A 22,884-nucleotide genomic window follows, 5' to 3' on the forward strand; every position below is an offset into this window, starting at 1 on the left:
CCCACCTCTATTACTTCCGATCCGCCGCGCTGATCCCCACCATTATCTCTTCCGATGCCCGTCCCCCACGCTGATCCCCACCTTTATCACTTCCGATCCCCCACCCCCCACCTTTATCACTTCCGATCCGCCGCGCTGATCCCCACCATTATCTCTTCCGATGCCCGTCCCTCACGCTGATCCCCACCAGTATGACTTCTGATTCCCCGCCCCCCCACCATTATCACTTCCGATTCCCTGCCCCCCACGCCGATCACCCCAGTCTCCACATGAACCTTGGCCTCCTGGATGAACTTGGAGATGACCACCGGATGCTCCTTGGATACGGCCACGGCGCTGGACAGGAACTTCTCCAGATCTTCATCTGTGTAGGCCACATTCATGGCGGCGCCGCTCAGGACGTAGGATGGCCGCACCACACAGGGGTACCCGACCGTGTTACAGAAGTTCAGCGCACACTGGAGACAGGAGGACAGAGGTCAGACACAAGGAGCACCCTGCAGCAGACGCCACCCCGGCCTCCCCCGCTGCTCACCGGACCCCACCTCGGCCTCCCCCGCTGCTCACCCTGCAGCCTGGCCTCACCTGGGTGTCGGACAGCTCCCTCCACTGCGGCTGACTGATCCCGATAGTGTCCAGCAGGCGGGAGAACTTGAAGCGATTCTCAGCAGAGTCTATGGCCTCGGGGGAGGTGCCCATGACGCGGCACTGCTGCCGATGCAGAGCCATGGCGATGTTATTGGGGAGTTGCCCCCCCATGGACAGGATGATTCCCTCAGGGTTCTCTAGCTCATAGATGTCCATCACCACCTGCAACGTAGAGAATGCAGAACGTCACCGGAAAGACACCGCGCCATCACAGACAAAGCGCCGTAACCAGCCTCAAGTCCCCTCCTCCACTGCAGCCCGGCGACCTTACATACATAGCAGTGCGCCGCCACCAGCCCCGAGCCCCCCTTCACCGTGGCCCGACAACCGTCACACACACAGGAGAGCGCTGCGACCAGCCCCCCTCCATCTCGACCATCAAAGACATAGGAGAGCACCGCGACTAGCCCCGACACCCCATCCACCGCAGCCCAGCGACTGTCAGACATGAGAGGGCCGCGACAGGCCCAGCCGACAGGAGAGGGTGCCGCGGCCGACAGGAGAGAGCGCCGCAACAGGCCCGGCCGACAGGAGAGGGCGCCGCGGCCGACAGGACAGAGCACGCGACCGACAGGAGAGGGCGCCGCGGCCAACAGGACAGAGCCCCGCGACCGACAGGAGAGGGCGCCGCAGCCAACAGGACAGAGCACGCGACCGACAGGAGAGGGCGCCGCGGCCAACAGGACAGAGCCCCGCGACCGACAGGAGAGGGCGCCGCAGCCAACAGGACAGAGCACCGCGACCGACAGGAGAGGGCGCCGCGGCCGACAGGAGAGGGCGCCGCGGCCGACAGGACAGAGCCCCGCGACCGACAGGAGAAAGCGCCGCGGCCGACAGGAGAGGGCGCCGCGGCCGACAGGAGAGGGCGCCGCGGCCGACAGGAGAGGGCGCCGCGGCCGACAGGAGAGGGCGCCGCGACCGACAGGAGAGGGCGCCGCAGCCAACAGGACAGAGCACCGCGACCGACAGGAGAGGGCGCCGCAGCCAACAGGACAGAGTACCGCGACCGACAGGAGAGGGCGCCGTGGCCGACAGGACAGAGCGCCGCGGCCGACAGGAGAGGGCGCCGCGGCCGACAGGAGAGGGCGCCGCGGCCGACAGGAGAGGGCGCCGCGGCCGACAGGAGAGGGCGCCGCGGCCGACAGGAGAGGGCGCCGCGGCCGACAGGAGAGGGCGCCGCGGCCGACAGGAGAGGGCGCCGCGGCCGACAGGAGAGGGCGCCGCGGCCAACAGGACAGAGCACCGCGACCGACAGGAGAGGGCGCCGCAGCCAACAGGACAGAGCCCCGCGACCGACAGGAGAGGGCGCCGAGGCCAACAGGACAGAGCCCCGCGGCCGACAGGAGAGGGCCCCGCGACCGACAGGAGAGGGCGCCGCGGCCAACAGGACAGAGCCCCGCGACCGACAGGAGAGGGCGCTGTGGCCGACAAGAGAGAGTGCCGCGGCCGACAGGAGAGAGTACCGCAACAGGACCGGACGACAGGAGAGAGCTGCGACAGGCCCGATCCCACTTCCAACACGGCCCGGTGACAGACACGGGAAAGAGCCGCCACAGCCCCGATCCCCTCAATCGCCGTGCAGCACAGTCACCACCACAGCCCCGATCCCCTCAATCGTGGTGCAGCACAGTCACCGCCACAGCCCCGATCCCCTCAATCGCCGTACAGCACAGTCACCGCCACAGCCCCGATCTCCTCAATCGCGGTGCAGCACAGTCACCGCCACAGCCCCGATCTCCTCAATCGCGGTGCAGTACATTCACCACCACAGCCCCGATCCCCTCAATCGCGGTGCAGCACAGTCACCACCACAGCCCCGATCCCCTCAATCGCGGTGCAGCACAGTCACCACCACAGCCCCGATCCCCTCAATCGCGGTGCAGCACAGTCACCACCACAGCCCCGATCCCCTCAATCGCAGTGCAGCACAGTCACCGCCACAGCCCCGATCCCCTCAATCGCGGTGCAGCACAGTCACCACCACAGCCCCGATCCTATCAATCGTAGTGCAGCACAGTCACCGCCACAGCCGCGATCCCCTCAATCGCGGTGCAGCACAGTCACCGCCACAGCCCCGATCCCCTCAATCGCGGTGCAGTACATTCACCACCACAGCCCCGATCCCCTCAATCGCGGTGCAGCACAGTCACCACCACAGCCCCGATCCCCTCACTCGTGGTGCAGCACAGTCACCACCACAGCCCCGATCCCCTCAATCGCGGTGCAGCACAGTCACCACCACAGCCCCGATCCCCTCAATCGCAGTGCAGCACAGTCACCGCCACAGCCCCGATCCCCTCAATCGCGGTGCAGCACAGTCACCACCACAGCCCCGATCCTATCAATCGTAGTGCAGCACAGTCACCGCCACAGCCGCGATCCCCTCAATCGCGGTGCAGCACAGTCACCGCCACAGCCCCGATCCCCTCAATCGCGGTGCAGCACAGTCACCGCCACAGCCCCGATCCTATCAATCGCGGTGCAGCACAGTCACCGCCACAGCCCCGATCCCCTCAATCGCGGTGCAGCACAGTCACCGCCACAGCCCCGATCCCCTCAATCGTAGTGCAGCACAGTCACCGCCACAGCCCCGATCCCCTCAATCGCAGTGCAGCACAGTCACCGCCACAGCCCCGATCCCCTCAATCGCAGTGCAGCACAGTCACCACCACCAGCCCCGATCCCCTCAATCGCGGTGCAGCACAGTCACCGCCACAGCCCCGATCCCCTCAATCGCGGTGCAGCACAGTCACCACCACAGTCCCGATCTCCTCAATCGCGGTGCAGCACAGTCACCGCCACAGCCCCGATCCCCTCAATCGCGGTGCAGTACAGTCACCACCACAGTCCCGATCTCCTCAATCGCGGTGCAGCACAGTCACCGCCACAGCCCCGATCTCCTCAATCGCAGTGCAGTACATTCACCACCACAGCCCCGATCCCCTCAATCGCGGTGCAGCACAGTCACCGCCACAGCCCCGATCCCCTCAATCGCGGTGCAGTACAGTCACCACCACAGCCCCGATCCCCTCAATCGCAGTGCAGTACAGTCACCGCCACAGCCCCAATCCCCTCAATCGCAGAACAGCACAGTCACCGCCACAGCCCCGATCCCCTCAATCGCAGAACAGCACAGTCACCGCCACAGCCCCGATCCCCTCAATCGCAGTGCAGCACAGTCACCGCCACAGCCCCGATCCCCACAATCGCGGTGCAGCACAGTCACCGCCACCAGCCCCGATCCCCTCAATCGCGGTGCAGCACAGTCACCGCCACAGCCCCGATCTCCTCAATCGCGGTGCAGCACAGTCACCGCCACAGCCCCGATCTCCTCAATCGCGGTGCAGCACAGTCACCACCACAGCCCCGATCCCCTCAATCGCGGTGCAGCACAGTCACCGCCACAGCCCCGATCCCCTCAATCGCGGTGCAGCACAGTCACCGCCACAGCCCCGATCCCCTCAATCGCGGTGCAGTACAGTCACCACCACAGTCCCGATCTCCTCAATCGCGGTGCAGCACAGTCACCACCACAGCCCCAATCCCCTCAATCGCGGTGCAGCACAGTCACCGCCACAGCCCCGATCTCCTCAATCGCAGTGCAGCACAGTCACCGCCACAGCCCCGATCCCCTCAATCGCGGTGCAGTACAGTCACCGCCACAGCCCCGATCCCCTCAATCGCGGTGCAGCACAGTCACCACCACAGTCCCGATCTCCTCAATCGCGGTGCAGCACAGTCACCACCACAGCCCCGATCCCCTCAATCGCGGTGCAGCACAGTCACCGCCACAGCCCCGATCCCCTCAATCGCGGTGCAGCACAGTCACCGCCACAGCCCCGATCCCCTCAATCGCGGTGCAGTACAGTCACCACCACAGTCCCGATCTCCTCAATCGCGGTGCAGCACAGTCACCACCACAGCCCCAATCCCCTCAATCGCGGTGCAGCACAGTCACCGCCACAGCCCCGATCTCCTCAATCGCAGTGCAGCACAGTCACCGCCACAGCCCCGATCCCCTCAATCGCGGTGCAGTACAGTCACCGCCACAGCCCCGATCCCCTCAATCGCGGTGCAGCACAGTCACCACCACAGTCCCGATCTCCTCAATCGCGGTGCAGCACAGTCACCGCCACAGCCCCGATCCCCTCATTCGTGGTGCAGCACAGTCACAGCCACAGCCCCGATCCCCTCAATCGCGGTGCAGCACAGTCACCGCCACAGCCCCGATCCCCTCAATCGCGGTGCAGCACAGTCACCGCCACAGCCCCGATCCCCTCAATCGCGGTGCAGCACAGTCACCGCCACCAGCCCCGATCCCCTCAATCGCGGTGCAGCACAGTCACCACCACAGCCCCGATCCCCTCAATCGCAGTGCAGCACAGTCACCGCCACAGCCCCGATCCCCTCAATCGCGGTGCAGTAGTCACCGCCACAGCCCCGATCCCCTCAATCGCAGTGCAGTACAGTCACCGCCACAGCCCCGATCCCCTCAATCGCGGTGCAGCACAATCACCACCACAGCCCCGATCCCCTCAATCGCGGTGCAGCACAGTCACCGCCACAGCCCCGATCCCCTCAATCGCGGTGCAGCACAGTCACCGCCACAGCCCCGATCCCCTCAATCGCGGTGCAGCACAGTCACCACCACAGCCCCGATCCCCTCAATCGCAGTGCAGCACAGTCACCGCCACAGCCCCGATCCCCTCAATCGCAGTGCAGCACAGTCACCGCCACAGCCCCGATCCCCTCAATCGCAGTGCAGCACAGTCACCACCACAGCCCCGATCCCCTCAATCGTAGAACAGCACAGTCACCACCACAGCCCCGATCCCCTCAATCGCGGTGCAGCACAGTCACCGCCACAGCCCCGATCTCCTCAATCGCGGTGCAGCACAGTCACCGCCACAGCCCCGATCCCCTCAATCGCGGTGCAGTACATTCACCACCACAGCCCCGATCCCCTCAATCGCAGTGCAGCACAGTCACCGCCACAGCCCCGATCCCCTCAATCGTAGAATAGCACAGTCACCGCCACAGCCCCGATCCCCTCAATCGCGGTGCAGCACAGTCACCGCCACAGCCCCGATCCCCTCAATCGCAGTGCAGCACAGTCACCACCACAGCCCCGATCCCCTCAATCGTAGAACAGCACAGTCACCGCCACAGCCCCGATCCCCTCAATCGCGGTGCAGCACAGTCACCGCCACAGCCCCGATCCCCTCAATCGCGGTGCAGCACAGTCACCGCCACCAGCCCCGATCCCATCAATCGCGGTGCAGTACATTCACCACCACAGCCCCGATCCCCTCAATCGCAGTGCAGCACAGTCACCGCCACAGCCCCGATCCCCTCAATCGCAGTGCAGCACAGTCACCACCACAGCCCCGATCTCCTCAATCGCGGTGCAGCACAGTCACCGCCACAGCCCCGATCCCCTCAATCGCAGTGCAGTACATTCACCACCACAGCCCCGATCCCCTCAATCGCAGTGCAGTACATTCACCGCCACAGCCCCGATCCCCTCAATCGCGGTGCAGTACAGTCACCGCCACAGCCCCGATCCCCTCAATCGCAGTGCAGCACAGTCACCGCCACAGCCCCGATCTCCTCAATCGCGGTGCAGTACAGTCACCACCACAGTCCCGATCTCCTCAATCGCGGTGCAGCACAGTCACCGCCACAGCCCCGATCCCCTCAATCGCGGTGCAGCACAGTCACCACCACAGTCCCGATCTCCTCAATCGCAGTGCAGCACAGTCACCGCCACAGCCCCGATCCCCTCATTCGCGGTGCAGCACAGTCACCGCCACAGCCCCGATCCCCTCAATCGCGGTGCAGCACAGTCACCGCCACAGCCCCGATCCCCTCAATCGCGGTGCAGCACAGTCACCACCACAGTCCCGATCTCCTCAATCGCAGTGCAGCACAGTCACCGCCACAGCCCCGATCCCCTCATTCGCGGTGCAGCACAGTCACCGCCACAGCCCCGATCCCCTCAATCGCGGTGCAGCATAGTCACCGCCACAGCCCCGATCCCCTCAATCGCGGTGCAGCACAGTCACCGCCACAGCCCCGATCCCCTCAATCGCGGTGCAGCACAGTCACCGCCACCAGCCCCGATCCCCTCAATCGCGGTGCAGCACAGTCACCACCACAGCCCCGATCCCCTCAATCGCGGTGCAGCACAGTCACCGCCACAGCCCCGATCCCCTCAATCGCAGTGCAGCACAGTCACCGCCACAGCCCCGATCCCCTCAATCGCAGAACAGCACAGTCACCACCACAGCCCCGATCCCCTCAATCGCAGAACAGCACAGTCACCGCCACAGCCCCGATCCCCTCAATCGCGGTGCAGTACATTCATCGCCACAGCCCCGATCCCCTCAATCGCAGAACAGCACAGTCACCGCCACAGCCCCGATCCCCTCAATCGCAGTGCAGCACAGTCACCACCACAGCCCCAATCCCCTCAATCGCGGTGCAGCACAGTCACCGCCACAGCCCCGATCCCCTCAATCGCGGTGCAGCACAATCACCACCACAGCCCCGATCCCCTCAATCGCGGTGCAGCACAGTCACCACCACAGCCCCGATACCCTCAATCGCGGTGCAGCACAGTCACCGCCACAGCCCCGATCCCCTCAATCGCGGTGCAGCACAGTCACCGCCACAGCCCCGATCTCCTCAATCGCGGTGCAGTACAGTCACCACCACAGCCCCGATCCCCTCAATCGCAGTGCAGCACAGTCACCGCCACAGCCCCGATCCCCTCAATCGTAGAACAGCACAGTCACCACCACAGCCCCGATCTCCTCAATCGCGGTGCAGCACAGTCACCGCCACAGCCCCGATCCCCTCAATCGCGGTGCAGTACAGTCACCACCACAGCCCCGATAACCTCAATCGCGGTGCAGCACAGTCACTACCACAGCCCCGATCCCCTCAATCGTAGAACAGCACAGTCACCACCACAGCCCCGATCCCCTCAATCGCGGTGCAGCACAGTCACCACCACAGCCCCGATCCCCTCAATCGCAGTGCAGTAGTCACCGCCACAGCCCCGATCCCCTCAATCGCGGTGCAGCACAGTCACCACCACAGCCCCGATCCCCTCAATCGCGGTGCAGCACAGTCACCACCACAGCCCCGATCCCCTCAATCGCGGTGCAGCACACAGTCACCACCACAGCCCCGATCTCCTCAATCGCAGAACAGCACAGTCACCGCCACAGCCCCGATCCCCTCAATCGCGGTGCAGCACAGTCACCGCCACAGCCCCGATCTCCTCAATCGCAGAACAGCACAGTCACCGCCACAGCCCCGATCCCCTCAATCGCGGTGCAGCACAGTCACCACCACAGCCCCGATCTCCTCAATCGCGGTGCAGCACAGTCACCGCCACAGCCCCGATCCCCTCAATCGCGGTGCAGCACAGTCACCGCCACAGCCCCGATCTCCTCAATCGCGGTGCAGCACAGTCACCGCCACAGCCCCGATCCCCTCAATCGCGGTGCAGCACAGTCACCGCCACAGCCCCGATCCCCTCAATCGCAGTGCAGTAGAGTCACCGCCACAGCCCCGATCCCCTCAATCGCGGTGCAGCACAGTCACCGCCACAGCCCCGATCTCAATCGCAGTGCAGCACAGTCACCGCCACAGCCCCGATCCCCTCAATCGCGGTGCAGCACAGTCACCGCCACAGCCCCGATCTCCTCAATCGCGGTGCAGCACAGTCACCACCACAGCCCCAATCCCCTCAATCGCAGAACAGCACAGTCACCGCCACAGCCCCGATCCCCTCAATCGCAGTGCAGCACAGTCACCGCCACAGCCCCGATCCCCTCAATCGCGGTGCAGCACAGTCACCACCACAGCCCCGATCCTATCAATCGTAGTGCAGTACAGTCACCGCCACAGCCCCGATCTCCTCAATCGCGGTGCAGTACAGTCACCACCACAGCCCCGATCTCCTCAATCGCGGTGCAGCACACAGTCACCACCACAGCCCCGATCCCCTCAATCGCAGTGCAGCACAGTCACCGCCACAGCCCCGATCCCCTCAATCGCGGTGCAGCACAGTCACCACCACAGTCCCGATCCCCTCAATCGCGGTGCAGCACAGTCACCACCACAGCCCAGATCTCCTCAATCGCGGTGCAGCACAGTCACCACCACAGCCCCGATCCCCTCAATCGCGGTGCAGTACAGTCACCACCACAGCCCTGATCTCCTCAATCGCAGTGCAGCACAGTCACCGCCACAGCCCCGATCCCCTCAATCGCAGTGCAGCACAGTCACCGCCACAGCCCCGATCCCCTCAATCGCGGTGCAGCACAGTCACCACCACAGCCCCAATCCCCTCAATCGCGGTGCAGTACATTCACCACCACAGCCCCGATCCCCTCAATCGCAGTGCAGTACATTCACCGCCACAGCCCCGATCCCCTCAATCGCGGTGCAGCACAGTCACCGCCACAGCCCCGATCCCCTGAATCGCAGTGCAGCACAGTCACCGCCACAGCCCCGATCCCCTCAATCGCAGTGCAGCACAGTCACCACCACAGCCCCGATCTCCTCAATCGCGGTGCAGCACAATCACCACCACAGCCCCGATCTCCTCAATCGCAGTGCAGCACAGTCACCGCCACAGCCCCGATCCCCTCAATCGCGGTGCAGCACAGTCACCACCACAGCCCCGATCCCCTCAATTGCAGTGCAGCACAGTCACCGCCACAGCCCCGATCCCCTCAATCGCGGTGCAGCACAGTCACCGCCACAGCCCCGATCCCCTCAATCGCGGTGCAGCACAGTCACCACCACAGCCCCAATCTCCTCAATCGCAGTGCAGCACAGTCACCACCACAGCCCCGATCCCCTCAATCGCAGTGCAGCACAGTCACCGCCACAGCCCCGATCCCCTCAATCGCAGAACAGCACAGTCACCGCCACAGCCCCGATCCCCTCAATCGCGGTGCAGCACAGTCACCACCACAGCCCCGATCCCCTCAATCGCGGTGCAGCACAGTCACCGCCACAGCCCCGATCCCCTCAATCGCGGTGCAGCACAGTCACCGCCACCAGCCCCGATCCCCTCAATCACGGTGCAGCACAGTCACCGCCACAGCCCTGACCCCCTCAATCGCGGTGCAGCACAGTCACCGCCACAGCCCTGATCCCCTCAATCGCAGTGCAGCACAGTCACCGCCACAGCCCCGATCCCCTCAATCGCGGTGCAGCACAGTCACCGCCACAGCCCCGATCCCCTCAATCGCGGTGCAGCACAGTCACCACCACAGCCCCGATCCCCTCAATCGCGGTGCAGCACAGTCACCGCCACAGCCCCGATCCCCTCAATCGCGGTGCAACACAGTCACCACCACAGCCCTGATCCCCTCAATCGCGGTGCAGCACAGTCACCGCCACAGCCCTGATCCCCTCAATCGCAGAACAGCACAGTCACCACCACAGCCCTGATCCCCTCAATCGCGGTGCAGCACAGTCACCACCACAGCCCCGATCCCCTCAATCGCAGTGCAGCACAGTCACCACCACAGCCCCGATCTCCTCAATCGCAGTGCAGCACAGTCACCGCCACAGCCCCGATCCCCTCAATCGCAGTGCAGCACAGTCACCGCCACAGCCCCGATCTCCTCAATCGCAGTGCAGCACAGTCACCGCCACAGCCCCGATCCCCTCAATCGCAGAACAGCACAGTCACCACCACAGCCCTGATCCCCTCAATCGCAGTGCAGCACAATCACCACCACAGCCCCGATCTCCTCAATCGCGGTGCAGCACAGTCACCGCCACAGCCCCGATCTCCTCAATCGCGGTGCAGCACATTCACCGCCACAGCCCCGATCTCCTCAATCGCAGTGCAGCACAGTCACCGCCACAGCCCCGATCTCCTCAATCGCAGTGCAGCACAGTCACCGCCACAGCCCCGATCCCCTCAATCGCAGAACAGCACAGTCACCACCACAGCCCTGATCCCCTCAATCGCAGTGCAGCACAGTCACCACCACAGCCCCGATCTCCTCAATCGCAGTGCAGCACAGTCACCGCCACAGCCCCGATCCCCTCAATCGCGGTGCAGCACAGTCACCACCACAGCCCCGATCCCCTCAATCGCAGTGCAGTACATTCACCACCACAGCCCTGATCCCCTCAATCGCAGTGCAGTACATTCACAACCACAGCCCCGATCCCCTCAATCGCAGAACAGCACAGTCACCACCACAGCCCTGATCCCCTCAATCGCAGTGCAGTACATTCACAACCACAGCCCCGATCCCCTCAATCGCAGTGCAGTACAGTCACCGCCACAGCCCCGATCCCCTCAATCGCAGTGCAGCACAGTCACAACCACAGCCCCGATCCCCTCAATCGCGGTGCAGCACAGTCACCGCCACAGCACTGACCCCCTCAATCGCGGTGCAGCACATTCACCGCCACAGCCCCGATCTCCTCAATCGCGGTGCAGCACATTCACCGCCACAGCCCCGATCTCCTCAATCGCGGTGCAGCACATTCACCGCCACAGCCCCGATCTCCTCAATCGCGGTGCAGCACAGTCACCGCCACAGCCCCGATCTCCTCAATCGCGGTGCAGCACAGTCACAAACCTCAAAGGAAATCTCATCGAAGTAGAGGCGGTCGCACATGTCGTAGTCGGTGCTCACAGTCTCCGGGTTATAATTCACCATGATCGTCTTGAATCCCATCTGTAAAGGGGAGATAAAGTGCATTATGGTGACTGGAGGATACAGTGCAGCATGTCCCGATGCAGCTGTTTCTCTCTGGCATCAGCTCCTTACCTTGCGCAGCTCCTGGATGCAGCCCACCGCACACCAGTCAAACTCCACGCTGCTGCCGATGCGGTAGACCCCGGAGCCTATGACCATGACGTGCGGCTCCTGGAAGTCTAGGTCGTGCTGGGCGGCGTTGTAGGTCAGGTACAGGTAGTTGGTCTGCGCCGGCCACTCCGCGGCCACAGTGTCGATCTGCTTCACCTGCGGCAGAATCCGCCATTCCTGACGCAACTTCCGGACAGCCAGCTCCGTGCTGCAGGAGGGGAACGTTACATGAGAAATGGACAAGAGGGTGGAGCTGCAGAAGAGGGGAAGGGTGCACAGACCAGGGGCATGGGCCACAGGTAGGGGGGAGTCAGGGCCAGAGACATATGGGGAGGGGCCACAGAAGAGGGGGAGGGTGCACAGACCAGGGGCATGGGCCACAGACAAGGGGGAGTCAGGGCCAGAGAAGAGGGGGAGGGTGCACAGACCAGGGGCATGGGCCACAGGTAGGGGGGAGTCAGGGCCAGAGACATATGGGGAGGGGCCACAGAAGAGGGGGAGGGTGCACAGACCAGGGGCATGGGCCACAGACAAGGGGGAGTCAGGGCCAGAGAAGAGGGGGAGGGTGCACAGACCAGGGGCATGGGCCACAGGTAGGGGGGAGTCAGGGCCAGAGACATATGGGGAGGGGCCACAGAAGAGGGGGAGGGTGCACAGACCAGGTGCATCGGCCACAGGTAGGGGGGAGTCAGGGCCAGAGACATATGGGGAGGGGCCACAGAAGAGGGGGAGGGTGCACAGGCCAGGTGCATCGGCCACAGGTAGGGGGGAGTCAGGGCCAGAGACATATGGGGAGGGGCCACAGAAGAGGGGGAGGGTGCACAGACCAGGGGCATCGGCCACAGGTAGGGGGGAGTCAGGGCCAGAGACATATGGGGAGGGGCCACAGAAGAGGGGGTGGGTGCACAGACCAGGGGCATGGGCCACAGACAAGGGGGAGTCAGGGCCAGAGACATATGGGGAGGGGCCACAGAAGAGGGGGAGGGTGCACAGACCAGCGGCATGGACCACAGACAAGGGGGGAGTCAGGGACAGAGACATATGGGGAGGTGCCACAGACATGGGGAGGGGCTACAGAAGAGGGGCATGGGCCACAGACAAGGGGGAGTCAGGGCCAGAGACATATGGGGAGGTGCCACAGAAGAGGGGGAGGGTGCACAGACCAGGGGCATGGGCCACAGACAAGGGGGAGTCAGGGCCAGAAACATATGGGGAGGTGCCACAGACATGGGGAGGGGCTACAGAAGAGGGGGAGGGTGCACAGACTACAAGCATGGTCCACAAACATGAGGATGAGCTAGACAATGGGGAGGGGTCACAGACAAGGGGGCGTCACCTCTGCACGGCCTGAGCGATCTGCTTGTCGGAGAAGCCCAGCCTCTTGGCGTGGAGCAGGGTGCTGCGTGGCATGGCGCTCTCCTCCTGGCACGCCTCCAGGGTGGCCACGTGGTCGGTGATGTTCTTCATCTTGTGCAGGAACCAGCGGTCGATCTTGGTCAGCTCGTACAGACGCTCGATGCTGTATCCGGCACGCAGGGCGGCCGCCAGCACGAAGATCCGCTTATCAGTGGGTGTGGCCAGCTCCTGCGCAGAGGGAGGAGTTTAGCTTTCCACCACACACGACCTCTGACCTCACCGCGACCCCCCACCCCGTCCTACCTCATCGGACGCAGACTTCACCGTGTGATCGAACCCCACGCAGTTCTCGTCCACCATGCGCAGCGCCTTCTGGAAGGCCTCCTCAAAGCAGCGGCCCACCGACATCACCTCCCCTGAGAGCAGAGGTGACAGTCACAAGAGCTGACAACAGCAGACAACAGCCCCTGGATATGGTGGCTGCACTTACCCACGCTCTTCATGGAGCTGCCAATCTTGGTGCTGACCCGCAGGAACTTGCTGAGGTCCCAGCGTGGCACCTTCACCACGCAGTAGTCCAGGCTGGGCTCGTAGTTGGCTGTGGTGGAGTTGGTCACAGAGTTCCTGGGGGCAAAAGAGGCGACATATAAAGATCCGTATCCCTCCAGGAGCGGCGGCGGGGCCCGGGGCCACAGTCCTACCTGAGAACCGGCAGTGGAATGCCCAATGCCAGCTTGGCTGCCACATACGCCAGGGGGTAACCGGTGGCCTTACTGGCCAGGGCCGAGCTGCGGGACAGGCGGGCGTTCACCTCGATGATGTAATACTGGAGAGAGAAGAGAGAGGTGTGGTCTGACCTGTGAATCCGGATCTCACCCCCCCCCTTGCTAAAACCCCTGGGGCAGGCGGGGGTACGACCTGTGAACCCGGATCTCACCCCCCCTCCTTGCTAAAACCCCTGGGGCAGGCGTGGGTGCGACCTGTGGACCCGGATCTCACCCCCCCTCCTTGCTAAAACCCCTGGGGCAGGCGTGGGTGCGACCTGTGGACCCGGATCTCACCCCCCCTCCTTGCTAAAACCCCTGGGGCAGGCGTGGGTACGACCTGTGAACCCGGATCTCACCCCCCCCTTGCTAAAACCCCTGGGGCAGGCGGGGGTGCGACCTGTGAACCCGGATCTCACCCCCCCCTTGCTAAAACCCCTGGGGCAGGCGTGGGTACGACCTGTGAACCCGGATCTCACCCCCCCTCCTTGCTAAAACCCCTGCGGCAGGCGGGGGTCCGACCTCTGGACCCGGATCACACCCATTCCCCCCCTAGCCCAAACCACTGTGGCATGCGGGGGCCCGATCTGTGAACCTGGATCTCACACCCTCCACCAGGTCATCTGGGGGTCCCACCTGCGCCCTTGGATCTCACACCTACCTGCTCGGACTCGGGGTTCAGCGCGTACTGGATGTTGCACTCCCCCACTATCCCCAGGTGCTGGATGACCTTTATGGCCGTCTTGCGCAGCAGGTTGTACTCCCGGTCGTTCAGCGTTTGGCTCGGCGCCACCACGATGGATTCTCCGGTGTGAATGCCAAGTGGGTCCACATTCTCCATGTTACACACCTGCAGGGGGCGGCAGTGAGAAAGTGAGAGCGCTGCAGGGGCCATGAGCCCCCCTGTGGTGATGGGCGCTGCTATGAGGGGACCCATGGTGACCACCCTGCGCTCAGGCCGGCACTCACCGTCACGCAGTTGTTGAACGCGTCCCGCACCACCTCGTATTCAATCTCCTTCCAGCCCTTCAAGGATTTGTCCACCAGCACCTGCGTGGTGTGTGCGAACGCCTGGCACACCAGCGCCGTCAGCTCCTCCTTGGAGTTCGCAAATCCAGATCCCAACCCGCCCAGTGCATAGGCCGAGCGCACCAGCACCGGATACCCGAGACGGTCAGCCGCTGCCTGAGCCTGCGAGGAGGAGAGGAAAATCATAACCCTGCTGGATCAGTGTCTGGGTGCACTGTGGGGGTTGTAGTACAGGCAGTAGTCTCATACAGTGTGACCTCTGCTGAGTCAGTGTCTGCGGGGCATGTCCTGCCGGGTGCACTGTGGGGGTTGTAGTACAGGCAGTAGTCTCATACAGTGTGACCTCTGCTGAGTCAGTGTCTGCGGGGCATGTCCTGCCGGGTGCACTGTGGGGGTTGTAGTACAGGCAGTAGTCTCATACAGTGTGACCTCTGCTGAGTCAGTGTCTGCGGGGCACGTCCTGCCGGGTGCACTGTGGGGGTTGTAGTACAGGCAGTAGTCTCATACAGTGTGACCTCTGCTGAGTCAGTGTCTGCGGGGCATGTCCTGCCAGGTGCACTGTGGGGGTTGTAGTACAGGCAGTAGTCTCATACAGTGTCACCTCTGCTGAGTCAGTGTCTGCAGGGCACGTCCTCTCCAGGTGCACTGTGGGGGTCGTAGTACAGGCAGTAGTCTCATACAGTGTGACCTCTGCTGAGTCAGTGTCTGCGGGGCATGTCCTGCCGGGTGCACTGTGGGGGTTGTAGTACAGGCAGTAGTCTCATACAGTGTGACCTCTGCTGAGTCAGTGTCTGCGGGGCATGTCCTGCCGGGTGCACTGTGGGGGTTGTAGTACAGGCAGTAGTCTCATACAGTGTCACCTCTGCTGAGTCAGTGTCTGCGGGGCATGTCCTCTCCAGGTGCACTGTGGGGGTTGTAGTACAGGCAGTAGTCTCATACAGTGTGACCTCTGCTGAGTCAGTGTCTGCGGGGCATGTCCTGCCGGGTGCACTGTGGGGGTTGTAGTACAGGCAGTAGTCTCATACAGTGTGACCTCTGCTGAGTCAGTGTCTCCGGGGCACGTCCTCTCCAGGTGCACTGTGGGGGTTGTAGTACAGGCAGTAGTCTCATACAGTGTGACCTCTGCTGAGTCAGTGTCTGCGGGGCACGTCCTCTCCGGGTGCACTGTGGGGGTTGTAGTACAGGCAGTAGTCTCATACAGTGTCACCTCTGCTGAGTCAGTGTCTGCGGGGCACGTCCTCTCCGGGTGCACTGTGGGGGTTGTAGTACAGGCAGTAGTCTCATACAGTGTGACCTCTGCTGAGTCAGTGTCTGCGGGGCATGTCCTGCCGGGTGCACTGTGGGGCTTGTAGTACAGGCAGTGGTCTCATACAGTGTGACCTCTGCTGAGTCAGTGTCTGCGGGGCATGTCCTGCCGGGTGCACTGTGGGGGTTGTAGTACAGGCAGTAGTCTCATACAGTGTGACCTCTGCTGAGTCAGTGTCTGCGGGGCACGTCCTGCCGGGTGCACTGTGGGGGTTGTAGTACAGGCAGTAGTCTCATACAGTGTGACCTCTGCTGAGTCAGTGTCTGCGGGGCATGTCCTGCCGGGTGCACTGTGGGGGTTGTAGTACAGGCAGTAGTCTCATACAGTGTGACCTCTGCTGAGTCAGTGTCTGCGGGGCATGTCCTGCCGGGTGCACTGTGGGGGTTGTAGTACAGGCAGTAGTCTCATACAGTGTCACCTCTGCTGAGTCAGTGTCTGCGGGGCATGTCCTCTCCAGGTGCACTGTGGGGGTTGTAGTACAGGCAGTAGTCTCATACAGTGTGACCTCTGCTGAGTCAGTGTCTGCGGGGCATGTCCTGCCGGGTGCACTGTGGGGGTTGTAGTACAGGCAGTAGTCTCATACAGTGTGACCTCTGCTGAGTCAGTGTCTCCGGGGCACGTCCTCTCCAGGTGCACTGTGGGGGTTGTAGTACAGGCAGTAGTCTCATACAGTGTGACCTCTGCTGAGTCAGTGTCTGCGGGGCACGTCCTCTCCGGGTGCACTGTGGGGGTTGTAGTACAGGCAGTAGTCTCATACAGTGTGACCTCTGCTGAGTCAGTGTCTGCGGGGCATGTCCTGCCGGGTGCACTGTGGGGGTTGTAGTACAGGCAGTAGTCTCATACAGTGTGACCTCTGCTGAGTCAGTGTCTGCGGGGCATGTCCTGCCAGGTGCACTGTGGGGGTTGTAGTACAGGCAGTAGTCTCATACAGTGTGACCTCTGCTGAGTCAGTGTCTGCGGGGCATGTCCTGCCGGGTGCACTGTGGGGGTTGTAGTACAGGCAATAGTCTCATACAGTGTGACCTCTGCTGAGTCAGTGTCTGCGGGGCATGTCCTGCCAGGTGCACTGTGGGGGTTGTAGTACAGGCAGTAGTCTCATACAGTGTGACCTCTGCTGAGTCAGTGTCTGCGGGGCATGTCCTGCCGGGTGCACTGTGGGGGTTGTAGTACAGGCAGTAGTCTCATACAGTGTCACCTCTGCTGAGTCAGTGTCTGCGGGGCATGTCCTCTCCAGGTGCACTGTGGGGGTTGTAGTACAGGCAGTAGTCTCATACAGTGTCACCTCTGCTGAGTCAGTGTCTGCAGGGCATGTCCTGCCAGGTGCACTGTGGGGGTTGTAGTACAGGCAGTAGTCTCATACAGTGTCACCTCTGCTGAGTCAGTGTCTGCGGGGCACGTCCTGCCAGGTGCACTGTGGGGGTTGTAGTACAGGCAATAGTCTCATACAGTGTGACCTCTGCTGAGTCAGTGTCTGCAGGGCACGTCCTCTCCAGGTGCACTGTGGGGGTTGTAGTACAGGCAGTAGTCTCATACAGTGTGACCTCTGCTGAGTCAGTGTCTGCAGGGCACGTCCTCTCCAGGTGCACTGTGGAAGATTACAAAAAACTCCCATTGGTGAAAAAACACCAAGAAACAGGAGTAGTTGGCAGCTGGGCTGACCGCAATCCCCCGACTATCAGACCACACTAGAAGTAGCCGTGGAGTGTTCCTAAAAACCTAGACGCCCCGTCACAGCCTGAGAAACTAGCTACGCCTCACAGAATGAACTGAGGAAATCTACCTTGCCTCAGAGCAGTCCCCAAAGGAGTAGGTAGCCCCCCACATACAAAGATTACGGTGATATAGGAAAACACAATAGTCAGATAGGAAAAATAGATTTAGGAAAGGTGAGTTCCAACTAACTAGATACAAAGAAAAGGAAAGGAGCTGATTGTGGTCAGTGCAAAACCCCTATAGAAAAATACCAAACTGCTGATAGTAAAAAAAGGCCCTGGAGGTCATACGACCTCACCCCCACTATATCAGGTACTCCTGTAAATAATGGGAGAACAAAATACCAAAATAAAACAAAAAAAAACAAAACAACACACAATATACATAAGGGCAAATAATCAAATCAGTCAAGGATAAAATCCCTTTTCCTGCAGGAGAGCCAGCACAGGGGAGACGCCCATGCTCACAACACCATTGAAAAAAAACTTCACCTGCAAGAAAATAGACACAAAGCAAAACAAGGAAAAACAACACCCCAAGGTGTAAACCAGGAACAAGGCAAAAACTGAAAACTTATCTGCAGAAGTCTTACTCAGGAATACAGGGAAGGACAAAGCTCCAGGCCAGGAACAGAGACAGGGAATATGCAATTATAACCAGCGACAGCCGGACAAAAAGTGCTCTCCTATATATACCAGACTTGTCTGCAACAGGACTTCCCCAATTCCAAATTAACACCGACACCTGTCTGAATCACAGTCTCAGACTCAGCTCCACTACCATTCCTGGCCACCAGAGGGAGCTTCAGAACAGCACCCACACAGACGATGTTCACAACAGCTTGTAGTACAGGCCGTAGTCTCAGTATAACCTCTGCTGGATCAGTATCTGCAGGGCACGTCCTCTTTGGGTGCACTGTGAGGGTTGTAGTCTTACACAGTGCTGGGGGTCCGGACATTGGGGGCCACTTGCCTGTTCTAGAGAGAAGGCGGCCTCGCTGGGAGCGACGTGTTCCCCGATCTCCTCCATCTTCTCCACAAACACCTTGCGGTCCTCGGTCATCTCGATGGAGCTGACAGGCGTCCCCAGCACCCGCACATTGTACTTCTCCAGGACGCCTCGCTTGGTCAGCTCCACCCCACAGTTTAGGGCCGTCTGACCACCAAACGTCAGCAGAACGCCGTCCGGGCGCTCGTTCTTGATCACCTGCGGATTAGATAGTTATAAGCAGGAGATGGAGGACGGGACATGACACGACGTAGGATGGCACGTGATGGAGGACATGACACGACATAGGATGGGACGGCTCCGCCAGCAGTCGCCTCCGCCCGGCAGACCTACCTGAGTCACGTACTCCGCGGTGATGGGCAGGAAGTACACCTTGTCCGCCAGCCCCTTGGAGGTCTGCACTGTGGCAATGTTGGGGTTAATGAGCACAGTCTGGATGTTCTCCTCCTTCAAAGCTTTAATGGCCTGAATGCAGAGAAGGATTGTGGGAAATCACCAGAAACAGGTGCCCTTCCCCCGCTCCCTATGACAACTGTCCCATGCAGCCCCAGACGTTACCTGAGAACCCGAGTAGTCGAACTCTCCGGCCTGACCGATGGACAGTCCCCCCGAGCCCAGGATCAGCACCTTCCGGGGGCGAGCACCCTGAAGGTCAGCTACGGCCGGGGCGTCTCTGTAACTCAGGGCTTCACTGAGACGTTCCTTCACTGAAGTGACAAGATGGAGGAATAGAACCACGCCACAAACCACAGCCACGGACTCTGGGGCCACCGCCTACCTGAGCGCAGCCCTGTCCTCCCAGCCTTCATGTCACGTACGGTATCCAGGAAGATGTCAAACAGACAGACCAGGTCCATGGGTCCGGCGCGGTGCTCCGGGTGGAACTGCACACTGGAGGGGGGAGACACGGGCATCAGGCCAAGCACAAGAGACCACGGCTGTGCCACCGCACCAGGACATGGCCACCTACCTGAAGAATGGCCTGGACTCGTGGACGATGCCCTCATTGGAGTGGTCGTTTGCATTAGTGAAGAGCGGGCACCAGCCATCCGGGAGGCTGCCGGGGTCCACTGCGTAGCCGTGGTTCTGGGAGGTGATGAAGCAGCGCTGGGACCCCTCGTGGATACACGGCTGGTTGTGACCGCGGTTCCCATATCTGGTGGGATGGGGCAGAGGAGACTGTGAACATACGAGACCCCCGAGAATGGAGACCACCAGCATAATGCCAGCCTGGACACAGGGACCTTACTTCATCTTGTAGGTCTTGGCTCCGATCACCAGGGACAGGATCTGGTGCCCCAGGCAGATGCCAAACACCGGTCTGGGGATCTCCTGCTCCATGAACCGCTGGATATTGTGCACCGATTGGCGGCAGAAGACTGGGTCTCCGGGACCATTACTCAGGAACAGACCGTCAAATTCTACAAGAAGAAAACAGGACTGACCACGGATGTGATGGTGTCCCCCAGGGTCCAGCCGAGAGGGGCCATACAGAGTGTGATGGTGCCCCCCAGGGTCCAGCCGAGAGGGGCCATACAGAGTGTGATGGTGCCCCCCAGGGTCCAGCCGAGAGGGGCCATACAGAGTGTGATGGTGCCCCCCAGGGTCCAGCCGAGAGGGGCCATACAGAGTGTGATGGTGCCCCCCAGGGTCCAGCCGAGAGGGGCCATACAGAGTGTGATGGTGCCCCTCAGGGTCCAGCCGAGAGGGGCCATACAGAGTGTGATGGTGCCCCCCAGGGTCCAGCCGAGAGGGGCCATACAGAGTGTGATGGTGCCCCCCAGGGTCCAGCCGAGAGGGGTCATACAGAGTGTGATGGTGCCCCCCAGGGTCCAGCCGAGAGGGGCCATACAGAGTGTGATGGTGCCCCCCAGGGTCCAGCCGAGAGGGGCCATACAGAGTGTGATGGTGCCCCCCAGGGTCCAGCCGAGAGGGGCCATACAGAGTGTGATGGTGCCCCCCAGGGTCCAGCCGAGAGGGGTCATACAGAGTGTGATGGTGCCCCCCAGGGTCCAGCCGAGAGGGGTCATACAGAGTGTGATGGTGCCCCCCAGGGTCCAGCCGAGAGGGGTCATACAGAGTGTGATGGTGCCCCCCAGGGTCCAGCCGAGAGGGGCCATACAGCGTGTGATGGTGCCCCCAGGGTCCAGCAGAGAGGGGCCATACAGAGTGTGATGGTGCCCCCCAGCGTCCAGTCGAGAGGGGCCAGAGGGTGATAAAACCAATACTGTCCTCATTCCATGCTGGATCAGTGTCTGCACAGGACTGGCCGTGGGTGTGATGGTGCCCCCACAGTCCAGCCAAGGGGGGCCAGAGGGTGATCATAGCCATTGTGTCTGCGCCCCCTGCTGGATCAGTGTCTGAACAGGACATGCTCGGCTGCATTGCTCTGTACCGTGGACTAGATCACTCATAGCGGAGCTGAGGGTCAGACATTGGGGCGTTGCCTGGAGTCTGCCCCCTCAATGTGAGCCCCGGTGTACCCGCTACTCCCCACATTGGTGTGTGCCAACACCGGACATCACCGCAGCACTGGGAGAAAGGTCACAGTGACGTCAGGAGGGGCCCCCTCCCCCAGGATGGCGGCAGCAATCCAGGGCCGCAGGAATGTGGGCAGCTGCCAGGAGGGTGAGAACCTGGCGCACATCTTGGCTGTAGTAACACAGCGACCTTGGCACATTGTGGTCTCTTCCCTGCGCGGTGTGATGCCAGCCGCAGGGTGTCAGCCGGTGTATGTGCGCTCCAGCATACACAGGGTGAAATAACCAGTGAAGACGCCACCAATATTCTGAGGAAATCTATTTGTAATGGCGCTCACCAGATGTCAGTACCAACCCATCCAATCCACACAGGCAAAGAAATCACACCAGAGACGCCCATAAGTGCTGCGTAACAATGAGAAATTACCCCGGGAGAAAGTCCTGAGCCCGTCACCGACCTGTGCATTACTCTCTACACAAGCCTTTATAGGTGCTGAAGCTCCAGACGCCTCCTGTATGGAGACACTACACCGTGTGTATATAGCGTGTATATAGTATGTACTGTGTGTATATAGTGTGGACTGCCCCAGGAGAAAGTCTCATACTGTGTGCATACTGCTGTTGGAGGGTGCATACTGCTGTTGGAGGGTGCATACTGCTGTTGGAGGGTGCATACTGCTGTTGGAGGGTGCATACTGCTGTTGGAGGGTGCATACTGTTGTTGGAGGGTGCATACTGCTGTTGGAGGGTGCATACTGCTGTTGGAGGGTGCATACTGTTGTTGGAGGGTGCATACTGCTGTTGGAGGGTGCATACTGTTGTTGGAGGGTGCATACTGCTGTTGGAGGGTGCATACTGTTGTTGGAGGGTGCATACTGCTGTTGGAGGGTGCATACTGCTGTTGGAGGGTGCATACTGCTGTTGGAGGGTGCATACTGCTGTTGGAGGGTGCATACTGCTGTTGGAGGGTGCATACTGCTGTTGGAGGGTGCATACTGCTGTTGGAGGGTGCATACTGTTGTTGGAGGGTGCATACTGCTGTTGGAGGGTGCATACTGCTGTTGGAGGGTGCATACTGTTGTTGGAGGGTGCATACTGCTGTTGGAGGGTGCATACTGCTGTTGGAGGGTGCATACTGCTGTTGGAGGGTGCATACTGCTGTTGGAGGGTGCATACTGCTGTTGGAGGGTGCATACTGCTGTTGGAGGGTGCATACTGCTGTTGGAGGGTGCATACTGCTGTTGGAGGGTGCATACTGCTGTTGGAGGGTGCATACTGCTGTTGGAGGGTGCATACTGTTGTTGGAGGGTGCATACTGCTGTTGGAGGGTGCATACTGCTGTTGGAGGGTGCATACTGCTGTTGGAGGGTGCATACTGCTGTTGGAGGGTGCATACTGTTGTTGGAGGGTGCATACTGCTGTTGGAGGGTGCATACTGCTGTTGGAGGGTGCATACTGATGTTGGAGGGTGCATACTGTTGTTGGAGGGTGCATACTGTTGTTGGAGGGTGCATACTGTTGTTGGAGGGTGCATACTGCTGTTGGAGGGTGCATACTGTTGTTGGAGGGTGCATACTGTTGTTGGAGGGTGCATACTGCTGTTGGAGGGTGCATACTGCTGTTGGAAGGTGCATACTGTTGTTGGAGGGTGCATACTGTTGTTGGAGGGTGCATACTGTTGTTGGAGGGTGCATACTGCTGTTGGAGGGTGCATACTGTTG

The 22,884-nt window shown here is 61.3% G+C and overlaps 1 protein-coding gene across 1 annotated transcript in view; it reads right to left on the minus strand.

Annotated features, from left to right (window-relative positions):
• The window catches only part of CAD (carbamoyl-phosphate synthetase 2, aspartate transcarbamylase, and dihydroorotase), a 171,245-nt gene that overhangs the window by 74,848 nt on the left and 73,513 nt on the right, over window positions 1-22,884 (minus strand). The window contains 16 exon segments of the mRNA XM_075341406.1: window positions 276-458; window positions 586-810; window positions 11,277-11,375; window positions 11,469-11,715; window positions 12,844-13,091; window positions 13,167-13,279; window positions 13,354-13,487; window positions 13,565-13,689; window positions 14,289-14,477; window positions 14,597-14,818; window positions 18,648-18,881; window positions 19,017-19,148; window positions 19,242-19,390; window positions 19,462-19,574; window positions 19,654-19,839; window positions 19,933-20,104. Coding sequence (XP_075197521.1) covers window positions 276-458; window positions 586-810; window positions 11,277-11,375; window positions 11,469-11,715; window positions 12,844-13,091; window positions 13,167-13,279; window positions 13,354-13,487; window positions 13,565-13,689; window positions 14,289-14,477; window positions 14,597-14,818; window positions 18,648-18,881; window positions 19,017-19,148; window positions 19,242-19,390; window positions 19,462-19,574; window positions 19,654-19,839; window positions 19,933-20,104 — 2,771 coding nt within the window.

The sequence above is a fragment of the Anomaloglossus baeobatrachus genome, chromosome 3 (assembly GCF_048569485.1).
Source record: "Anomaloglossus baeobatrachus isolate aAnoBae1 chromosome 3, aAnoBae1.hap1, whole genome shotgun sequence".
NCBI lineage: Eukaryota > Metazoa > Chordata > Amphibia > Anura > Aromobatidae > Anomaloglossus > Anomaloglossus baeobatrachus.